The following is a 17,925-nucleotide window of genomic DNA, read 5'->3' on the forward strand; positions in this document are numbered from 1 at the left end:
GGATTACCCACTCGCCGTCGGATCTTTACAAGGCTCCCCGACCTACTTCCCCGATATCTCTGTCTCTTCATGCGAATGACGGGGATTTGGGCCTTGTCCGGTGTCTGAAGTATTTCCTTCGTGTCCGATTTAATGAAAAAACGCACACAATAGCACATTTGGTTAGGAGCCCATAAAACGGCAGCCATCTCCGGCGCCATTGTTCAGCTTTGTGCGTATTGAACATTTTGTTTTAGTTTTTTTATCTCATGAAACATGGGACTGACATTTTGCGTTTTATATTTTTGTTCAGTGTGTTTGTCTAACATCTACTCTAACATTCATTTCACTTATGGCAACTCGTGGCTTAGTATAGTCTGTGTACATCCCAAATGGCATCTTTCCCTTTTCCCTATTTAGTGCACTACTTTTGACCAGAGCCCTATAACTAGTGCACTATATAGAGAATAGGGTGCCATTTGGGATGTAGTCTATATATCCAGCATGTACAGAATCTGACCATTTTGGGCTGTGGGGGTAGAAAAATATCTCACATGAATGTGTTTTTATAATATGTTGTATGTCTCTACCAGGCGGGATAATGTCCAGTTTCTTAATGGGCTGCTATGACCCCAACTCTAAGAAGTGGTGCACCGTGACCAAGTGCTCCGGAGGCTACGATGACGCCATGTTGACCCGACTCCAGAAGGAGCTGGACATGATCAAAATCAGCAAGGTGACTCAAGCAGCTTGGGGGGGACTGCCCGACAGTTCACTCTTGAGTGGCCTGTTGGTGAAATAGGGTTTTCTGAATTCCAACTTGGGCCCTCAAATTCAAATCTGGACCTCAAAGCCAGTTCCACTGCTTTTTTTTTTTTTTCTTCATTCTTCTCCTCAAATCAGGGACTAATTTAGACCTGGGACATCAGGTGGGTGCAGTTGATTATCCGGTAGAACAGAAAACCAGCAGTTGTCCGGACCTCGTGGGGTAAGATTTGAATACCCCTGACCTAGGCACGCCTGAATAGGCGTAAGCAGTATGGCGCAAATTTCACCAATCCTATCAGAAGTCAAGATGGAGCAATTACCATGCTGTTTAAACCTATTCACTCATTTCAGATATACAGGAGTGCCTAGGGGCTAGGAGGGTATTTGGAATTCATGAAGTATGAGGACTGTTCTTTAATGTTTGTATGTGTACATCTCATTTCTGTCTCCAGGAACCCAGTAAAATCCCTGGCTGGTTGAAAATCATCAAGAACTATTACCCTGATTTTATTATCCGCGATCCTGAGGTGAGATTTAATATAGTTTAATGCATTTTAATCTCCTGCTGGGTTCTGTTCAAGGACAAAAATTGTGAATCTCCAGACTTCTTTAGGCTTTTCAATTAAGTTAGGCTCTCCATAGCGGAGTGGCAGGTAGCCGAAAGGTTGCTGGTTTGAATCCCTGAGCTGACTAGGTGAAAAATCTGCCGATGTGCTCTTGAGCAAGGCACTTCACCCTAATTGCTCTTGTAAGTCGCTCTAGATAAGAGTGTCTGCTAAATTACTAAAATGTAAATGTGATTAAGATGTGGCTTTGAGTCATTATACAGTGGCTTTTGAAAGTATTCACCCCCTTGGCATTTTTCCAATTTTGTTGCCTTACAAATAATTCCAGGTTGTAACTTGGAATTAGAAAATAAAGGAAAGCCGCACACTCTAAGAGCTCAGATGAAAAAATTGAATAACCAACGTTTCGACAGCAAAGCTGTCTTCATCAGGGTATCATCACAAACACTGCGAGATGAGTCATTTATATAGTGTCAAGAGACACACAGGGGTTTGTAATCATGGCCTAGTGTGGCCTAATCATTGGATAACTCAAATATTTACAAAAAAAATGGCATACAAAAAGACAAACAAATGGATAGCATACGATCATAGCATTTGTAGTCTAAAATGTATCTAACAAACAATTACAATGGCAAAATCACAATAATCACAAGGTTGTAACTTGGAATTAAAATGGATTTTTGGGGGGTTTGTATCATTTGATTTACACAACATGCCTACCACTTTGAAGATGAAAAATAGTTTTTGTTAAAAGAAAAAAGAACTTGAGCGTGCATAACTATTCACCTCCACAAAGTCAATACTTTGTAGAGCCACCTTTTGCAGCAATTACAGCTGCAAGTCTCTTGGGGTATGTCTCTAAGCTTGGCACATCTAGCCACTGGAATTTTTCCCATTCAAGGCAAAACTGCTCCAGCTCCTTCAAGTTGGATGGGTTCTGCCGGTGTACAGCGATCTTTAAGTCATACCACAGATTCTCAATCGGATTGAGGTCTGGGCTTCGTCTAGGCCATTCCAAGACATTTAAATGTTTCCCCTTAAACCATTTGAGTGTTGCTTTAGCAGTATGCTTAGGGTCATTATCCTGCTGGAAGGTGAACCTCTGTCCCAGTATCAAATCTCTGGAAGACTGAAACAGGTTTCCCTCAAGAATTTCTCTGTATTTAGCGCCATCCATCATTCCTTCAATTCTGACCAGTTTCCCTTTCCCTGCCGATGGGGAAAAACATCCCCACAGCATGATGCTGGCACCACCATGTTCTCGGAGTGATGTGTTGGGTTTGCGCCAGACATGGCGTTTTCCTTGATGGCAAAAAGCTCAATTTTAGTCTCATCTGACCAGAGTTCCCTCTTCCATGTTTGGGGAGTCTCCCACATGCCTTTTGACAAACACCAAACATGTTTTCTTATTTTTTTCCTGGCCACTCTTCCATAAAGCCCTGCTCTGTGGAGTGTACGGCTTAAAGTGGTCCTATGGACAGATACTCCAATCTCTGCTGTGGAGCTTTGCAGCTCCTTCAGGGGTCTCTTTGTTGCCTCCCTGATTGGTCAATCTTGATAATGAGTATCAATCTGTGCAGCACCTATAGCTCAAGCCAGGCCTTGTGAATAAGATACTGATAGGAATAAGGTGAATGCACCCATTTGTAAGTCGCTCGAGATAAGAGCGTCTGCTAAATGACGTAAATGTAAGTAATTGTGTATATTTAGACCGCCCTCCATCGACGTTTCTACTGTTATCACATTTTACATAACTATTCAGACCCTTTACTCAGTACTTTGTTGAAGCACCTTTGGCAGCGATTACAGCCTCGAGTCTTCTTGTATGACGCTACAAGCTTGCAGAACCTCTCAATCTCTGTCCGGTTTGAATGGGGAGCATCACTGCACAACTATTTTCAGGTCTCGCCAGTCAAGGACATTCAGAGACTTGTCCCGAAGCCACTCCTGCGTTTTCTTGGCTGTGTGCTTAAGGTCGTTGTCCTGTTGGAAGGTGAACCTTCGCCCAAGTCTGAGGTCCTGAGCGGTCTGGAGCAGGTTTTCATCAAGGATCTCTATACTTTGCTCTGTTCATCTTTCCCTCGATCCTGACAAGTCTCTCAGTCCCTGCAGCATGATGCTGCCACCACCATGCTTCACCGTAGGGATGGAAACAGGTTTTCTCCAGACGTGATGTTTAGGCCAAAGAGTTCAATCTTGGTTTCATCCGACCAGATAGACCATGAGAAGCAAGACTGAGTCCTTTCGGCTGTCATGTGCCTTTTACTGAGGAGTGGCTTCCGTCTAGCCACTCTACCATAAAGGCCTTATTGGTGGAGTGCTCCAGAGATGTTTGTCCTTCTGGAAGGTTCTCCTATCTCCACTGAGGAACTCTGGAGCTCTGTCAGAGTGACCATCGGTTTCTTGGTCACCTCCCCGACCAAGTCCCTTCTCCACCGATTGCTCAGTTTGGCTGGGCGGCCAGATCTAGGAGGTTCCAAACTTCTTCCATTTAATTATTATGGAGGCCACTGTGTTCTTGGACCTTCAATGCTGCAGAAACTTTTTGGTAACCTTCCCCAGATCTGTGCCTGAACACAATCCTGTCTCGGCGCTCTACTGACAATTCCTTAGACCTCATGGACTCCAATCCAGTTGTAGAAACATCAAGGGTGATCAATGAAAACAGGATGCACCGGAGCTCAATTTCAAGTCTCATAGCAAAGGGTCTGAATACTTTCCGAGTGCACTGTGGGTGATAGGGTACTAAACTTCTGGAGGACCTATTATCCTTTTCCACGATGGTTTTAGCAGCAGATACAATCTGTCAAACCTCTGAATCTAACCCTATGAAACTATTTTCCAGTCTCCGTCGTTAATCCTGTATCCCCTCCCTCTGCGGACGACTTCGTCAACCACTTTGAAAAGGTTGACGACATCCAAACACTTGGCTACAGACCAGTATCCGTCTTTCCTTTCTTTCCAAAACACTTGTGTGATGTCTCTGATCAACTCTCTCGTTATCGCTTTCAGAACAATCTTATTGACCCTAACCAGTCAAGACGGGTCACTCAACCGAGACTGCTCTTCTATGTCACGTAGACTCTCCGTACTGCCAAAGCTGACTCCTCCTCGATCTAGCCGCTGTCTTCAACACCGTGAACCATCAGATCCTCCTCTCAGGGCTGGGTGTCTCAGGCTCTGCACACTCTTGGATTGCATCCTACCTGGCAGATCGCTCCTACCAGGTGACGTGGAGAGGATCTGTGTCTGCACCATGTACTCACTCCTGGTGTCCCCCAGGGCTCGGTTATAGGCCCTCTCCTCTTCATACAGCAAATCACTCAGCTCTGTCATATCCTCACATGGTCTCTCCTATCATTGCTATGCAGAATACACTCAACTACTCTTCTCCTTCCCCCTTCTGACACCCAGGTGGCGACACGCATCTCAGCGTGCCTGGCAGATATCTCAGCTTGGATGTTGGCACACCACCTCAAGCTCAACCTCAACAAGACGGAGCTGCACTTCCTCCCGGGGAAGGCCTGTCCGCTCCAAGACCTCTCCATCAATGTTGACAACTCCACAATATCCCCCTCCGAGTGCAAAAAACCTTGGCGTGACCCTGGACAAGACCCTGTGGTTCTCTGCAAACATCAAGTTCTCCCATGTCACTCAGCACACTCTACTAGCTTCCAGTTGAAGCTTGCATCCACTACAAGACCATGGTACTTGTCTGTGGAGCAGCAAGAGGAACTGCCCCTCCCTACCTTCAGGCTATGCTCAAACTCTACAACCCAACCCGAGCACTCCGTTCTGCCACCTCTAGTCGCTTGGCCCTCCCACCCATACGGCAAGTCAACTCCCGCTCAGCCCAGTCCAAGCTCTTCTCAATCGTGGCACCCCAATGGTGGAACCAGCTTCCCCTGAAGCTAGGCCAGCAGAGTTCCTGCCTATCTTCCAAAAACATCTGAAACCCTACGTTGAAGAGTATTTTAAATAATCCCACAGCACCCCCCACCCCAAACTTTACTTTCCCCCCCTCTTACTAGCTCTGATTTTGCTGATGGCTATTTTGAGGAAAAATGTACTTACTGTGATATGTTGTTGTCTTACCTAGCTACCTTATGATGAATGCACTAAACTGAAGTCTCTCTGGATAAGAACATCTGCTAATTGACTAAAATGTGTTTTGGGACGCAGCCTGAGTACTGACTTTATCCTCGTATGTCTCTCTCCCTGAGATAGAAAGCGCCGGTGTGGGAGATCACGGGGGCGGAGTTCTCCAAGTCGGAGATGCACACCGCCGACGGCATATCCATCCGCTTCCCCCGCATGACGCGTGTCCGTGACGACAAGGACTGGAAGAGTGCAACCAACCTGATGCAGCTCAAAGTAAGGAACACCCTGATCATGCAACTATGTAGGGCTTCTATTTTATGTTTATTTTTTCTTATCTGTAATGTAAAACCATTATACTTATTTATAGGTGCTCTGTGCAACCGACTTAATATCCATGTAGAAGTAAAGGATTACATTTTTTTTTATCAACAATAGAAACAGTACCACTTGGTCAGCCGTTGTCTTTTAGTCAAACAGATACGAATACAGAGGAACTTGTACTATAATTGTGTATCGATATTCAAATAGCAACCAAAATGTGTTAAACACAGATGGTTTGCTGCTGAGGTGGTTTTGGTGTGATAAGAAGGTATAGTCTTTTGAGCTGAATAGACATTTATACACAATAGCTCAAATTCGCATTAAGTTTTGTTATTACATCTCTACTATACAATGCAAAACCTTTCCTGTCATAAACGGTTGTTGTACACAGCACAACTATTCCTCAAAGATAATTGGCATATACCCTAGTAACACTAACTTCATGACTTTTGTTTTTCTCGCTCAGGAGCTCTTCCGCATCTCCAAGGAGAGGTGTGACTTTGAGGTGACAGCAGGGCCCTCCAAAGGAGGTGAGGATGACAAGGGCTCTTCAGGAGACAGTGGGAGCAACTCTCCACCCTCCACCTCCCAGAGGCCAGTCACGCCCAGAAAGACCAGTGAGTACCATAGACATGTGTCTGGTCTCGGGTATGTAGTTGATGCTTTACTCACCAATAATGCAAACAAACACTATGAACATATGTCAATAAGTATGTGTATATGCATGGGTGCGTCTGAAATGGCACCCTCTTCCCTATGGACGCGGACATATATTCATACTTATTTACACATGTTCGTATTGTTAGAATGTTTTATTGGTAAGTACTGCATCTGTACACCCAACTAATAAATAAAAAAACCTAGAGGAAGGAAAAAACATGGTATGACAACTCTCCTTGGTTTGAGATTTCCATCCTTTTTGTTTGACACTTTAGGGACACTTTAGGGAAATTACATGATCTCCTCATGACAGTAATAATGTACTCTTAACAACTTGGAACCAAAATGATTTTCCAATCATTCCATTCTGAACAGAACCCCTTTTTTTTCCCGGTCCAGTGTTCCAACCAGCATAAAATTCTGAACCGGTTCGAACCCCAAAAGTCATATTCGTATAGTTCCTTTCTGTAAGTGTTTTAACCCTTGAACTCATCATTTTTACATTAATCTCATTATTTTACCTCACCAATTAGCACCGATATGGAATGGGAAAGCTAGTTTACATGTTTTAATTGGTCAGTTAAGTGCAAGTGTGAGATGTGACACAAATTTCATGGGTGGATGAGAGAGAAGGGTGGACATTGAGGGGGTGGTTGGCTTGAAGTGCTGGACATCATGACATCAATTGGAATGCGTTTAGGCTATTACTAGCATAACTTCACTGAATTACAGAACTATATACTAGACATTAGGAATATTTTTTGGGGAGCAAAAAATATTAACCGTTTCAAGATTTGAAAGTAACGGTTCTGTTCCGGAACACTAAAGAACTTTCGTTCCGATTGTTTCTGTTCCCTGAACCGGTTCCAACCCGACTCTTAATAATATATTTTGATTCAACGTGATGTTTCCATTACCTTAGGCACAGGCAACAGCAATACCCCCAAAGCTAAGGCAGTGAAGACAGAGCCTCCCTCCCCTGTTCTAGCAACCAAGAGGAAAATGCCCTCAGAAGGGCCCAGCGCAAAGAAGGTACCCTACACTCAACCATAGCAACTGGTGTTATCCTATTTGGCAATATGTTGTAGGGTGCTGCATAGGTGAACCACGAAGTAGCATCAGTAGACTTTTTTATTTTATTAGGTCATTACATTTCTGTCATCCAGATTAGATTTCAGCCTTGCTGAAAAATCTCTGGGCTCCAATGTATTCCAGGTAAAGACTGAAACTGTCCATCACAGTAATGGACAAAGCAAGACTAAGATGACCCCCTCCAAGTTGGTAGAACCCAGGAATGACAAGGTGGGTGCTTCATTGTTTCTGTTCCATTTGTCACCAACTGCGATTCACGCTCAAATTCTTCTAAACAAAAAGTTATAACAAGGCATGCTAGTAGATGAAATATTAGAACCTAAATGTTTTTATTTATTATGGGATCTATCTGTAATACTGTATTTAGTTAAAGGTGCAATCTGTAATACTTACTGTCATTTTAATAAATGATAGAAGAAATTAAACTAATTAAGGATTGTCTTAAAGACTTCCTCCTCTCTGCTCTCCCCAGACTCTACTGGACATTTTCAGTGGGGTGAAGCTTGTCCTGCCAGACTCTGTGCAGGACCACACCAAGCTGCGGCGCTACTTTCTGGCCTACGACGGGGACCTGGTGCCGGAGTATGACGCTGCCTCGGCCACACACACCCTGACTGAGCCCGAGGAGGACAGCCATGCCCAGAGAGTCACCCCCGGCTGGATCTGGGAGTGTATCCGCAAGAGACGGGTGGTGCCTCCCTGCTGATGAACATTAATTACAACCCCCCCAGCTGAACACTGGTGCGATTTTGAAGTGTGTTGGCTTAACAAACAACGGACCATTATACACTGATCATGTTTTACAGCCGAGCTTGATGCAAGCTAAAACCGATATAAACTTAGTTGAATGTTGCTATGAATGACATAACCACAAGGACACAGGACCAGATCATGAGATATTATGATGGTCATGGCAGAGTATGATTAGAGTTTTAAGAAAGATATAGGCCTAACTACGTCAGGCTAGGAGTAGTATCTGTCTACTATGGGCTGAGTAATGTTTCCATCCATGGATCTTTCTATTTATTTTGTTTCCAGTCTTTTTCGTATCCAAGTAGCATTGGTTCAAATAAACCATAATTACTTAAGTTAGTCTTTTTCAGTTTGGTTTCTGCAATTGTTTGCCCATGCTGTGTGAACGAACGGGTTAGGTCCAGCTGACCTACCTCAAGGCCAAGGTTCTCACTTCAAACGGGGTTCCTTTGATCGAGTGTGTAGTGTAGATAACAATACTATTAGGAAGAGTTTAAACATGTCATATGGACATGCCCAATGATACAAATCATGAAATTAGACTGTCATAGTATCTAGGAGAGGGCTTCTTCTAACAATGCATGTTCTCCACATGAAATGCAAGATGGGGGGGGGGGGGGGACTAGCAGGACACTGTCACAATTTTTTTTAACAATCTTTTTTTTTTATGGCCAAGTGGAACACTAAATTGAGGTTTGTTAATTTTGTAAACCAGAGTGCAACCAGGTGACAATCTGTCAGAAATATCCTTTAATTCACACAATACCTTTGATGTGCTAATGTTTAAAATAAACTGGTTTGAATATCCTTTTCTCCCTGTGTCAGTTTTCTTCCATTTGATACCTAATGAGCACACCATGGATGTTGAGGCCTAGCTGGGCTCAGTGTTCTCCAGCTTCCTCTTTCCTGACATTCCATACAGCTGTTCTTCAGACCTGCCCCAGCACTGCAAGTCAAATTCTTCTTTCAGATGACAAGGCTAAGAGACAAAACAGGTTAAATCTCCATTAAGTTTGGTCCTATTTGAACACATCTCCAGTGCAACAGGACAGGATTCCATGACATCACCTTTTTGGGTTATACCACAGATTTCCATGTCACCATTTTCTTGTGATTGCACAGAATTGAGGCTGAAATTAATGGGCCTCATGTATGACATTTTCTATCTTATTTGGACTAAGAATGAATACTAACATGGACAAGCTTCAATAGGTTGTGTCAAAACTTCAATAGGTTACCTGTCTTGAGGACTTGGCCAAAGTGGCAGTGCGTACACTAGAACAAGTGGATCCCGGCCTCTCGAGCCGTTGCAGTAGAATCCGAATTCTAGGTACGTGACTCCATGATTGGCCCAGTCCGGCTTTCAGCTGCCCATTGCCATCTCTGGTCACAGTGTTTGTCACCTGAGGGTACATGATTCTTATCACTGTGCCATTTGATTAGGCTCATAGGTCATAGCACACTTGTATTTATTATGGATCCCCATTAGCTGCTGCCAATTTTAAATATTACAATACATTCACAACACATTGTGTTACCTCAGGGCCCTACTCTACCACATATGTACACAACGTGTAGCTTGTGTGGACCCCGCTACACATGTACAGCCTAGGCTACCAGTCAGCATGGTTTGAATGCGACTATCTCTCCTACCTTTCATGTCTCAAAATAAACCCCCACTTAGTGTAGATGTCCGAATAGGACCAAAAACAATAGTTCATCAGTTGCCCTCACCAGAACGACTACATTGAAGTCTTTGGCGATTGTCTTCAACAGCCCTGCCACTTGCATCATCATGGACATGCCTAGAAATTCCAATCACCAAAGGTCATTATGGCGCTATACAAATAGACAATGCAATAAATGCTAAAATTGCCTTTAATATCAAGTAAACCACAACGGTGACTCCCTTTGCAGAGTACAATTATGCCATTCTCTTCATTAAATCAATTACGTTCCACTGGCTGTCCTTTATACGGTATATTATACAGCATTGCTTGTGTTATCAGATACTATATCTTAATGTTATTTCAAAAGGGAATGTTATTAAGATATGTGATAAATGAACAGGTATAATCTACTTGAAAATATGAAATTATCACATGAGAAACTAATCATAGTACCTTCATTTTGTTTGCCTCCCAGTATGGGAGAAATAACTGCTGACACTGAATCCACAATTACAGCTTTGACAGAGCCACCTCCCGCAGATGCCTGTAAAATATATGACAAGACGGATGCAAGAATGATTGAGTTCAGTTATGAATGATCAGTTATGTCAACATTTTCAGTTGTCATTATAGTTATCTTAAAACTACCTCAATTGAATTTATTTCAGCAACATCAAATACAGTCCATCCCAAATGGCACCCTATTCACTATATAGTGCACAACTTTTGACCAGAGCCCTTTGGGCCCAGTCCAAATTAGTGCACCAGTGAATAAGGTGCCATTTGGGACACACACATTCAAAGGCCTACCTGCTGAAGTCCAACGCATCGAAAATGATGTAGACAGCCGAGTAACGAGAAGATGTCAAACACTGGAAAGACCTGGATTCTCTGAAGAGCCTCCATCTGCACAACAACGGGTAAGAACTGTGTGGTGAGAATTTATTTGATGAAAATGAATATGTTAATTCAACTAGATTTTCATTGTCACAGCCTCTTCTAGCTCACCTGTTCTTCTATATTGCACGACTTCGCTTGGAGCATCTGAAGCAAGCGACTTGCCGACAGTCCTCCTGTTGAGTCAACATATATGACGCTCTGCTTCAGTTGGTAAGATATATTCACTGCAACACCAAAACACACCTAAAAGAGAGGGAAATGTAGGCAGCATAAACATGTTGTACTCAATACACTAGTGATACCAGCATCATTCTATGAAAACCAACCACACTGATAAGCAAGGTGTAAACTTTGCCAATGACATGATACATGATTGTGGGAAAAGGGTCACCTGGGTTTTTCCACTTCCAGGGCCTCCTGCCAACTCTGTGAGCTCTCCTGTGTACAAGCCAGAGTCTAGGAGCTTATCTAGACTGGAGGAAAACAAACACTATCATTCACCAAGGCTATGAAGTCCTGCTAGGTGCTAAAACCAACCCATCAAGTCATAATACAATAATAAAAGGGCGATTCAGTGGGAAAGTCAACCTGAGCATGCAAAATACAGTTAGTTAATAACAAATGAAACCACTTTCAGAATTATCCTTAAGGTCTTAAATGTCGGAGTGCAGGCTTTATTTGACCAGGTAGCCCTTTCCACTCACAGCCAGTCATCCCGTATACCGGTTGAAAATAGCAAATTGTCATTAATAAGCGACTAATTTGTTCTCCACTTCACAGCCTGTATGGGTTTTGACTGAAAACCATTAGAAATTTGAGCACCACGTAACAAGAAGATGCCCCCACCTCTCCAGCTAGTTGGGCTTCTTTTGCACATTTGTTGTATGACACCGCTTGTATGTCATACAAGCAAACCCACACACCCATGGGTCCAAATGCACACTTCACATTTTCCAAATTTGAATACTCATGTAATTAAAATTATCAACGTTCATGATCGCTATGTCTGATCCACAGTTACAAGGACGACATGCGTTATACCCTGGGTTGTCCTGAACAGAATGAGCCTATGTTTGGCATATTGTGAAGAAAATCTGCTGCGGAACATGCACTTGAATGCACTCATGACTCCATTCTATGTGAACCAAAATTACAAATCGGTTTGTCTGAAGTGCCTTTTGAAAGCCTAACACTAAGACCGTATTTTATAACTTAGCTTTCAAATGAAGCCCACCTGACCCAGATTGCAAATGTATAATGGTACGCTTTTGGATTGCGTAAAACAACAACAGTAATTGTGTGATGTTGGGGACACGGCTGTATTCCAAACAAAAAACTACAACTGGGCTTGCGTCAGTTCCTCAATAGCAAAGCTAGGAGAGCTCCAAAAAATAACCTTAGGCTCTTTCCTTGTCATAAAAGTGAATTGAAATTACTTTGGAACTGTGCACAGTTCAGAGAGGTGTATGGTCACTTGGAGACAGCAGTTAGACCTTTCACTAAAACAATTGTACTTTTTTTTTTCTTTTTCTATCTTGCACCTACTCCAAAATGTCAATGAATACTTATGTTACTGAATGTATCCAGAGTATTTTGTCCTATCTATGTAGGACAACTTCCACAAGTGTAAGGGGTTAACGTAAATTGCATGCATTCAGGCCATCCTGTAATTATATAGTCCTAAGTTACTATGCCTTCAATTGACATTTTAGAAATGTTTCAGACGACAACAAATGTGTTATGATTTTATCAAGAAATCTTTAAGATTTGAATGTCTATTTCAGACTTTGTAAGGTGTTACATCCAAAAGGGTTGTTTTTCCTCTGTAAAAGTAATAATGGAAATGACAGTATTTTCTAAATTATTGTTTGTGTGCAGCCAAGCCTTCCTTCGAAATGGCTAACCATGTTTTGACCTAAGACAAACTCACAGACTTTTGCTAATACGTTCAGTCTTCTCAAAAAGCTTATCCATTTCATGGAGAGGCTAACACACATAGTGCTACTACAACCATTAGTTTGGCTAAACATGTGTACATACACCAGATGACAGGGGAAGACCGGATACATACACAACAATGTAAATCACGGTTATGTGACGGTATTAGAACAGACAGCAGAAGACACATCAATGGGCAATTAAGGTTGTGGGCGATTCCAGCCTTATGGATGTTACATTTGTGTGCAGAATCTCAACTTTAATGTCTCACAGAATGAACAAACAAAATATAAATGAAACTTTGATGTGTGTATAGTATCCCTTGGGGGGAGTGTATATCCAAAAAAGCGGACTTATAAATATTAGCATGTTGGAGAAATAAAGCAAATAAGAGGTGCTATTATTTGCTTTATTTCTCCATCATGCTAATATTTATAATATAATATTTATAAGTCCGCTTTTTTGGATATACACTCCCCCCAAGGGATACTATAGACACATCAAAGTTTCATTTATATTTTGTTTGTTCATTCTGTGAGACATTAAAGTTGAGATTCTGCACACAAATGTAACATCCATAAGGCTGGAATCGCCCACAACCTTAATTGCTCATTGATGTGTCTTCTGCTGTCTGTTCTAATACCGTCACATAACCGTGATTTACATTGTTGTGTATGTATCCGGTCTTCCCCTGTCATCTGGTGTATGTACACATGGTTAGCCAAACTAATGCTTGTAGTAGCACTATGTGTGTTAGCCTGGGACAAACTACTAGCCTATCCATCTGGGGATCAATTCAATCTTTTTATTTTACCTTTATTTAACTAGGCAAGTCAGTTAAGAACAAATTCTTATTTTCAATGACGGCCTAGGAACAGTGGGTTAACTGCCTTGTTCAGGGGCAGAACAACAGATTTATACCTTGTCAGCATGGGATTCGATCTTGCAATCTTCCGGTTACTAGTCCAACGCTCTAACCACTAGGCTACCTTGTCTCCTAGAGATGAACGTACTTTGGTGCGAAAAGTGCAAATCAATCCCAGAACAACAGCAAAGGACCTTGTGAAGATGCTGGAGGAAACGGGTACAAAAGTATTGATGTCCACAGTAAAACAAGTCCTATATCGACATAACCTGAAAGGCCGCTCAGCAAGGAAGAATCCACTGCTCCAAAACCGCCATAAAAAAGTCAGACTATGATTTGCAACTGTACAGTCATGGCCAAAACTTTTGAGAATGACACAAATATTAATTTCCACAAAGTTTGCTGCTTCAGTGTCTTTAGATATTTTTGTTAGATGTTGCTATGCAATTCTTGAAGTATAATTACAAGCATTTCATAAGTGTCAAAGGCTTTTATTGTCAATTACATGAAGTTGATGCAAAGAGTCAATATTTGCAGTATTGACCATTCTTTTTCAAGAGCTCTGCAATCCGCCCTGGCATGCTGTCGATTAACTTCTGGGAATCATCCTGACTGATGGCAGCCCATTCTTGCATAATCAATGCTTGGAGTTTGTCAGAATTTGTGGGGTTTTGTTTGTCCACCCGCCTCTTGAGGACTGACCACACGTTCTCAATGGGATTAAGGTCTGGGGAGCTTCCTGGTCATGGACCCAAAATATCGATGTCTTGTTCCCCGAGCCACCTAGATATCACTTTGCCTTATGGCAAGTTGCTCCATCATGCTGGAAAAGGCATTGTTCGTCACCAAACTGTTCCTGGATGGTTGGGAGAAGTTGCTCTCGGAGGATGTGTTGGTACCCTTCTTTATTCATGGCTGTGTTCTTAGGCAAAATTGTGAGTGAGCCCACTCCCTTGGCTGAGAAGCAACCCCACACATGAATGGTCTCAGGATACTTTACTGCTGGCATGACACAGGACTGATGGTAGCGCTCACCTTGTCTTCTCCAGACAAGCTTTTTTCCAGATGCCCCAAACAATCGGAAAGGGGATTCATCAGAGAAAATGACTTTACCCCAGTCCTCAGCATTCCAATCCCTGTACCTTTTGCAGAATATCAGTCTGTTCCTGATGTTTTTCCTGGAGAGAAGTGGCTTCTTTGCTGCCCTTCTTCACACCAGGCCATCCTCCAAAGGTCTTCGCCTCACTGTGCGTGCAGATGCACTCACACCTGCCTGCTACCATTCCTGAGCAAGCTCTGTACTGGTGGTGCCCCGATCCCGCAGCAGAATCAACTTTAGGAGACGGTCCTGGCGCTTGCTGGACTTTCTTGGGCACCCTGAAGCCTTCTTCACAACCATTGAACCGCTCTCCTTGAAGTTCTTGATGATCCGATAAATGGTTGATTTTGGTGCAATGTTACTGGCAGCAATATCCTTGCCTGTGAAGCCCTTTTTGTGCAAAGCAATGATGACGGCACAGGTTTCCTTGCAACTAACCATGGTTGACAGAGAAAGAACAATGATTCCAAGCACCACCCTCCTTTTGAAGCTTCCAGTCTGTTATTCGAACTCAATCAGCATGACAGAGTGATCTCCAGCCTTGTCCTCATCAACACTCACACCTGTGTTAACGAGAGAATCACTGACATGATGTCAGCTGGTCCTTTTGTGGCAGGGCTGAAATGCAGTGGAAATGTTTTTTGGCGGATTCAGCTCATTTACATGGCAAAGAGGGACTTTGCAATTAATCTGATCACTCTTTTTAACATTCTGTAGTATATGCAAATTGCCATCATACAAACTGAGGTGGCAGACTGACACAAATATTAATTTTCACATTCTCAAAACTTTTGGCCACGACTGCACATGGGGACAAAGATCGTACTTTTCGGAGAAATGTCCTCTGGTCTGATGAAACAAAAATAGAACTGTTTGGCCATAATGACCATCGTTATGTTTGAAGGAAAAAGGGGGAGGCTTGCACGCCGAAGAAAACCATCCAAACTGTGAAGGATGGGGGTGGCAGCATCATGTTGTGGGGGTGCTTTGCTGCAGGAGTGACTGGTGCACTTCACAAAATAGATGGCATCATGAGGCAGAAAAATTCTGTGGATATATTGAAGCAATATCTCAAGACATCAGTCAGGAAGTTAAAGCTTAGATGCAAATGGGTCTTCCAAATGGACAATGACCCCAAGCATACTTCCAAAGTTGTTGCAAAATGGCTTAAGGACAACAAAGTCAAGGAATTGGAGTGGCCATCACAAAGCCCTGACCTCAATCCTATAGAAAATTTGTGGGCAGAACTGAAAAAGCGTGTGCGAGCAAGGAGGCCTACAAACCTGACTTAGTTACACCAGCTCTGTCAGGAGGAATGGGCCAAAATTCACCCAACTTATTGTGGGAAGCTTGTGGAAGGCTACTCGAAATGTTTGACCCAAGTTAAACAATTTAAAGACAATGCTACCAAATACTAATTGAGTGTATGTAAACTTCTGACCCACTGGGAATGTGATGAAAGAAATAAAAGCTGAAATAAATCACTCCACTATTATTCTGACATTTCGCATTCTTAAAATAAATGACCTAAGACAGGGAATTTTTACTAGGATTAAAATATCAGAAATTGTGAAAAACGGAGTTTAAATGTATATGGCTAAAGTGAATGTAAACTTCTGACTTCAACTGTAATTATCGACCCTCAAGACATAACCCAATAACTTTTGTCTCATGCTAGACTTCTTCTGTTTTTTTTATACTCATCAAGACTACAGGCACTTGACTGGTTTTGGCTGATAGAAAGTCCCTCAGACAGTTTCGATGTAGGGCCTTCAACGTGATGTGCAGATTCTCACCTAGGATTGCCTGTGGAGAGGATGGCTGTTGAACTCAGCAGGTCTTCATATAGATCAGCACCTGATACAGGGAATGCTGTGTGCTGGGCAAGGAGCACTCTGCGTATAGCCAGCAGGGCCTGAAATGCAAAGTTAGTCAGTGGCCAAAAGTGTTTGTAACATTGTCTCATTACAGAAACGGAGTGGTTGCGGATCCAACTTTTCCAGGATCTTTTGTCTGCAGCAATAAAAGATCTGGAGCTTCCCGAGGCATCTGCGCATCACGTTCATTCTCTACGTGCAGAGAACCGGCTACTCAGGGATTCTGACTAGGTGGAATACAGCCACAACCAGAAGTAACTTGTTCGTAGCAGGTTAGGAGAACTTACGCAACAGGTTAGGACCAGGTCAAACTCATTCCACGGAGGGCCGAGTGTCTGCTGGTATTCGCTCCTCCCTTGTACTTGACTAATGAATTAAGGTCACTAATTAGTAAGGAACTTACCTGGTTGTCTAGATCTTAATTGAAAGGAAAACCAAAAAAAACAGCAGACACTAGGCCCTCCATGGAATGAGTTTGACACCTCTGCATTAGAAGAATTAACGGAGCAGGTTAGGATAATTAGGTTAAGATTAGGAAAAGGTTTAGGGTTAGCTAAAATGTTCTCATAACCTGCTAAGAAACGTTACTTCCGGTCGTAGCAGTACTCCATCTAGTCACAACCCTACTGAGGCGAATGGTCATGATGCTCGTTTAATAAAGTTAGATCAAAGTTGAATCAACGTCTGCAAGATCACATAATGATTATAGAAATGAATTAGTCATGCATGTTTTACCTTATAGGACACGGAACATTTTTGAGCAAGGTCTTCTGTATCTGATGACACCAGATCTTCCACTTAAAAAAATGATAATGTAACTTTGATTGTATTATTATTGTATTTCAATACTTTGTCATACCAACATTGCCACATCAACTAGCTAGATTAACCAGAGTAAACAAATTGATTAAAACCCACCTACCTGTTGTAATGTCTGCTGCCCGAAAAGCCTCAACCAATTCTTCACTCAATCCAGGACACATGCCATCTCTGAGAACAACCATGGCACATAGCTAGCTAGGCAGCTAGCAGTAGCTATGTCCAGAAAGAAGCTAGCAAGCTGTCCACTGTAATATGGGATGTCTAAATAGTTACATGGTCTACATGCACTTCAACTTTACAGTTTTGAGAAACTATCCATGGTAGTTTGTTATGCTTTCAAGTTTTAGAAAATATATATAATGCCGCTATATTTTCGGAAGCTCTTCCAGAGAAAGTGGTCGTGACGTAATTCCGGATATGAAAATGTGCAAACACTCTGAACATGCTCTGTCATCGTCTACGCTAAATGTGTAGCTTGTGAACGCGCCTATGGAGAAATTTGGCGTAAATT

At 42.5% G+C, this 17,925-nt stretch overlaps 2 protein-coding genes across 3 annotated transcripts in view; one reads left to right on the forward strand and one right to left on the reverse strand.

Annotated features, from left to right (window-relative positions):
- Window positions 1-9,050, forward strand: part of lig3 (ligase III, DNA, ATP-dependent) — a 25,157-nt gene extending 16,107 nt beyond the window's left edge. The window contains exons 15-21 of one of the 2 annotated variants that reach the window (XM_029699927.1): window positions 573-715; window positions 1,200-1,274; window positions 5,544-5,690; window positions 6,205-6,355; window positions 7,321-7,430; window positions 7,614-7,700; window positions 7,938-8,210. In XM_029699927.1, coding sequence (XP_029555787.1) covers window positions 573-715; window positions 1,200-1,274; window positions 5,544-5,690; window positions 6,205-6,355; window positions 7,321-7,430; window positions 7,614-7,700; window positions 7,938-8,078 — 854 coding nt within the window. In that variant the 3' untranslated portion in view covers window positions 8,079-8,210. Of the gene's footprint in view, window positions 1-572; window positions 716-1,199; window positions 1,275-5,543; window positions 5,691-6,204; window positions 6,356-7,320; window positions 7,431-7,613; window positions 7,701-7,937 lie in introns of both variants that reach the window. The other variant, XM_029699926.1, reaches the window with a different exon arrangement.
- Window positions 8,979-17,866, reverse strand: rad51d (RAD51 paralog D). The gene is made up of 10 exons (XM_029699930.1): window positions 17,515-17,866; window positions 17,328-17,389; window positions 16,512-16,630; window positions 11,205-11,286; window positions 10,922-11,056; window positions 10,724-10,819; window positions 10,367-10,457; window positions 9,978-10,048; window positions 9,482-9,646; window positions 8,979-9,222 (listed from the first exon to the last, which is right to left on the reverse strand). Exons 1-10 carry the CDS (start codon window positions 17,594-17,596, stop codon window positions 9,115-9,117), a joined length of 1,011 nt encoding a protein of 336 aa, XP_029555790.1. The 5' UTR covers window positions 17,597-17,866; the 3' UTR covers window positions 8,979-9,114.
- Between the last annotated feature and the right edge of the window lie 59 nt (window positions 17,867-17,925).

The sequence above is a fragment of the Salmo trutta genome, chromosome 19, assembly GCF_901001165.1.
Source record: "Salmo trutta chromosome 19, fSalTru1.1, whole genome shotgun sequence".
Classification (NCBI taxonomy): domain Eukaryota; kingdom Metazoa; phylum Chordata; class Actinopteri; order Salmoniformes; family Salmonidae; genus Salmo; species Salmo trutta.

Bases quoted from the DNA above. Each gene is read 5' to 3' on its own strand.
- rad51d (XM_029699930.1), bottom strand. From the start codon at position 17,596: ATGGTTGTTCTCAGAGATGGCATGTGTCCTGGATTGAGTGAAGAATTG. The intron at 16,631-17,327 runs GTAAAACATGCA...TTTGCATTTCAG, and splicing joins AATGTTCCGTGTCCTATAAG to GCCCTGCTGGCTATACGCAG. The intron at 9,647-9,977 runs GTGAGGGCAACT...ATGTACCCTCAG, and splicing joins ACTTCAATGTAGTCGTTCTG to GTGACAAACACTGTGACCAG.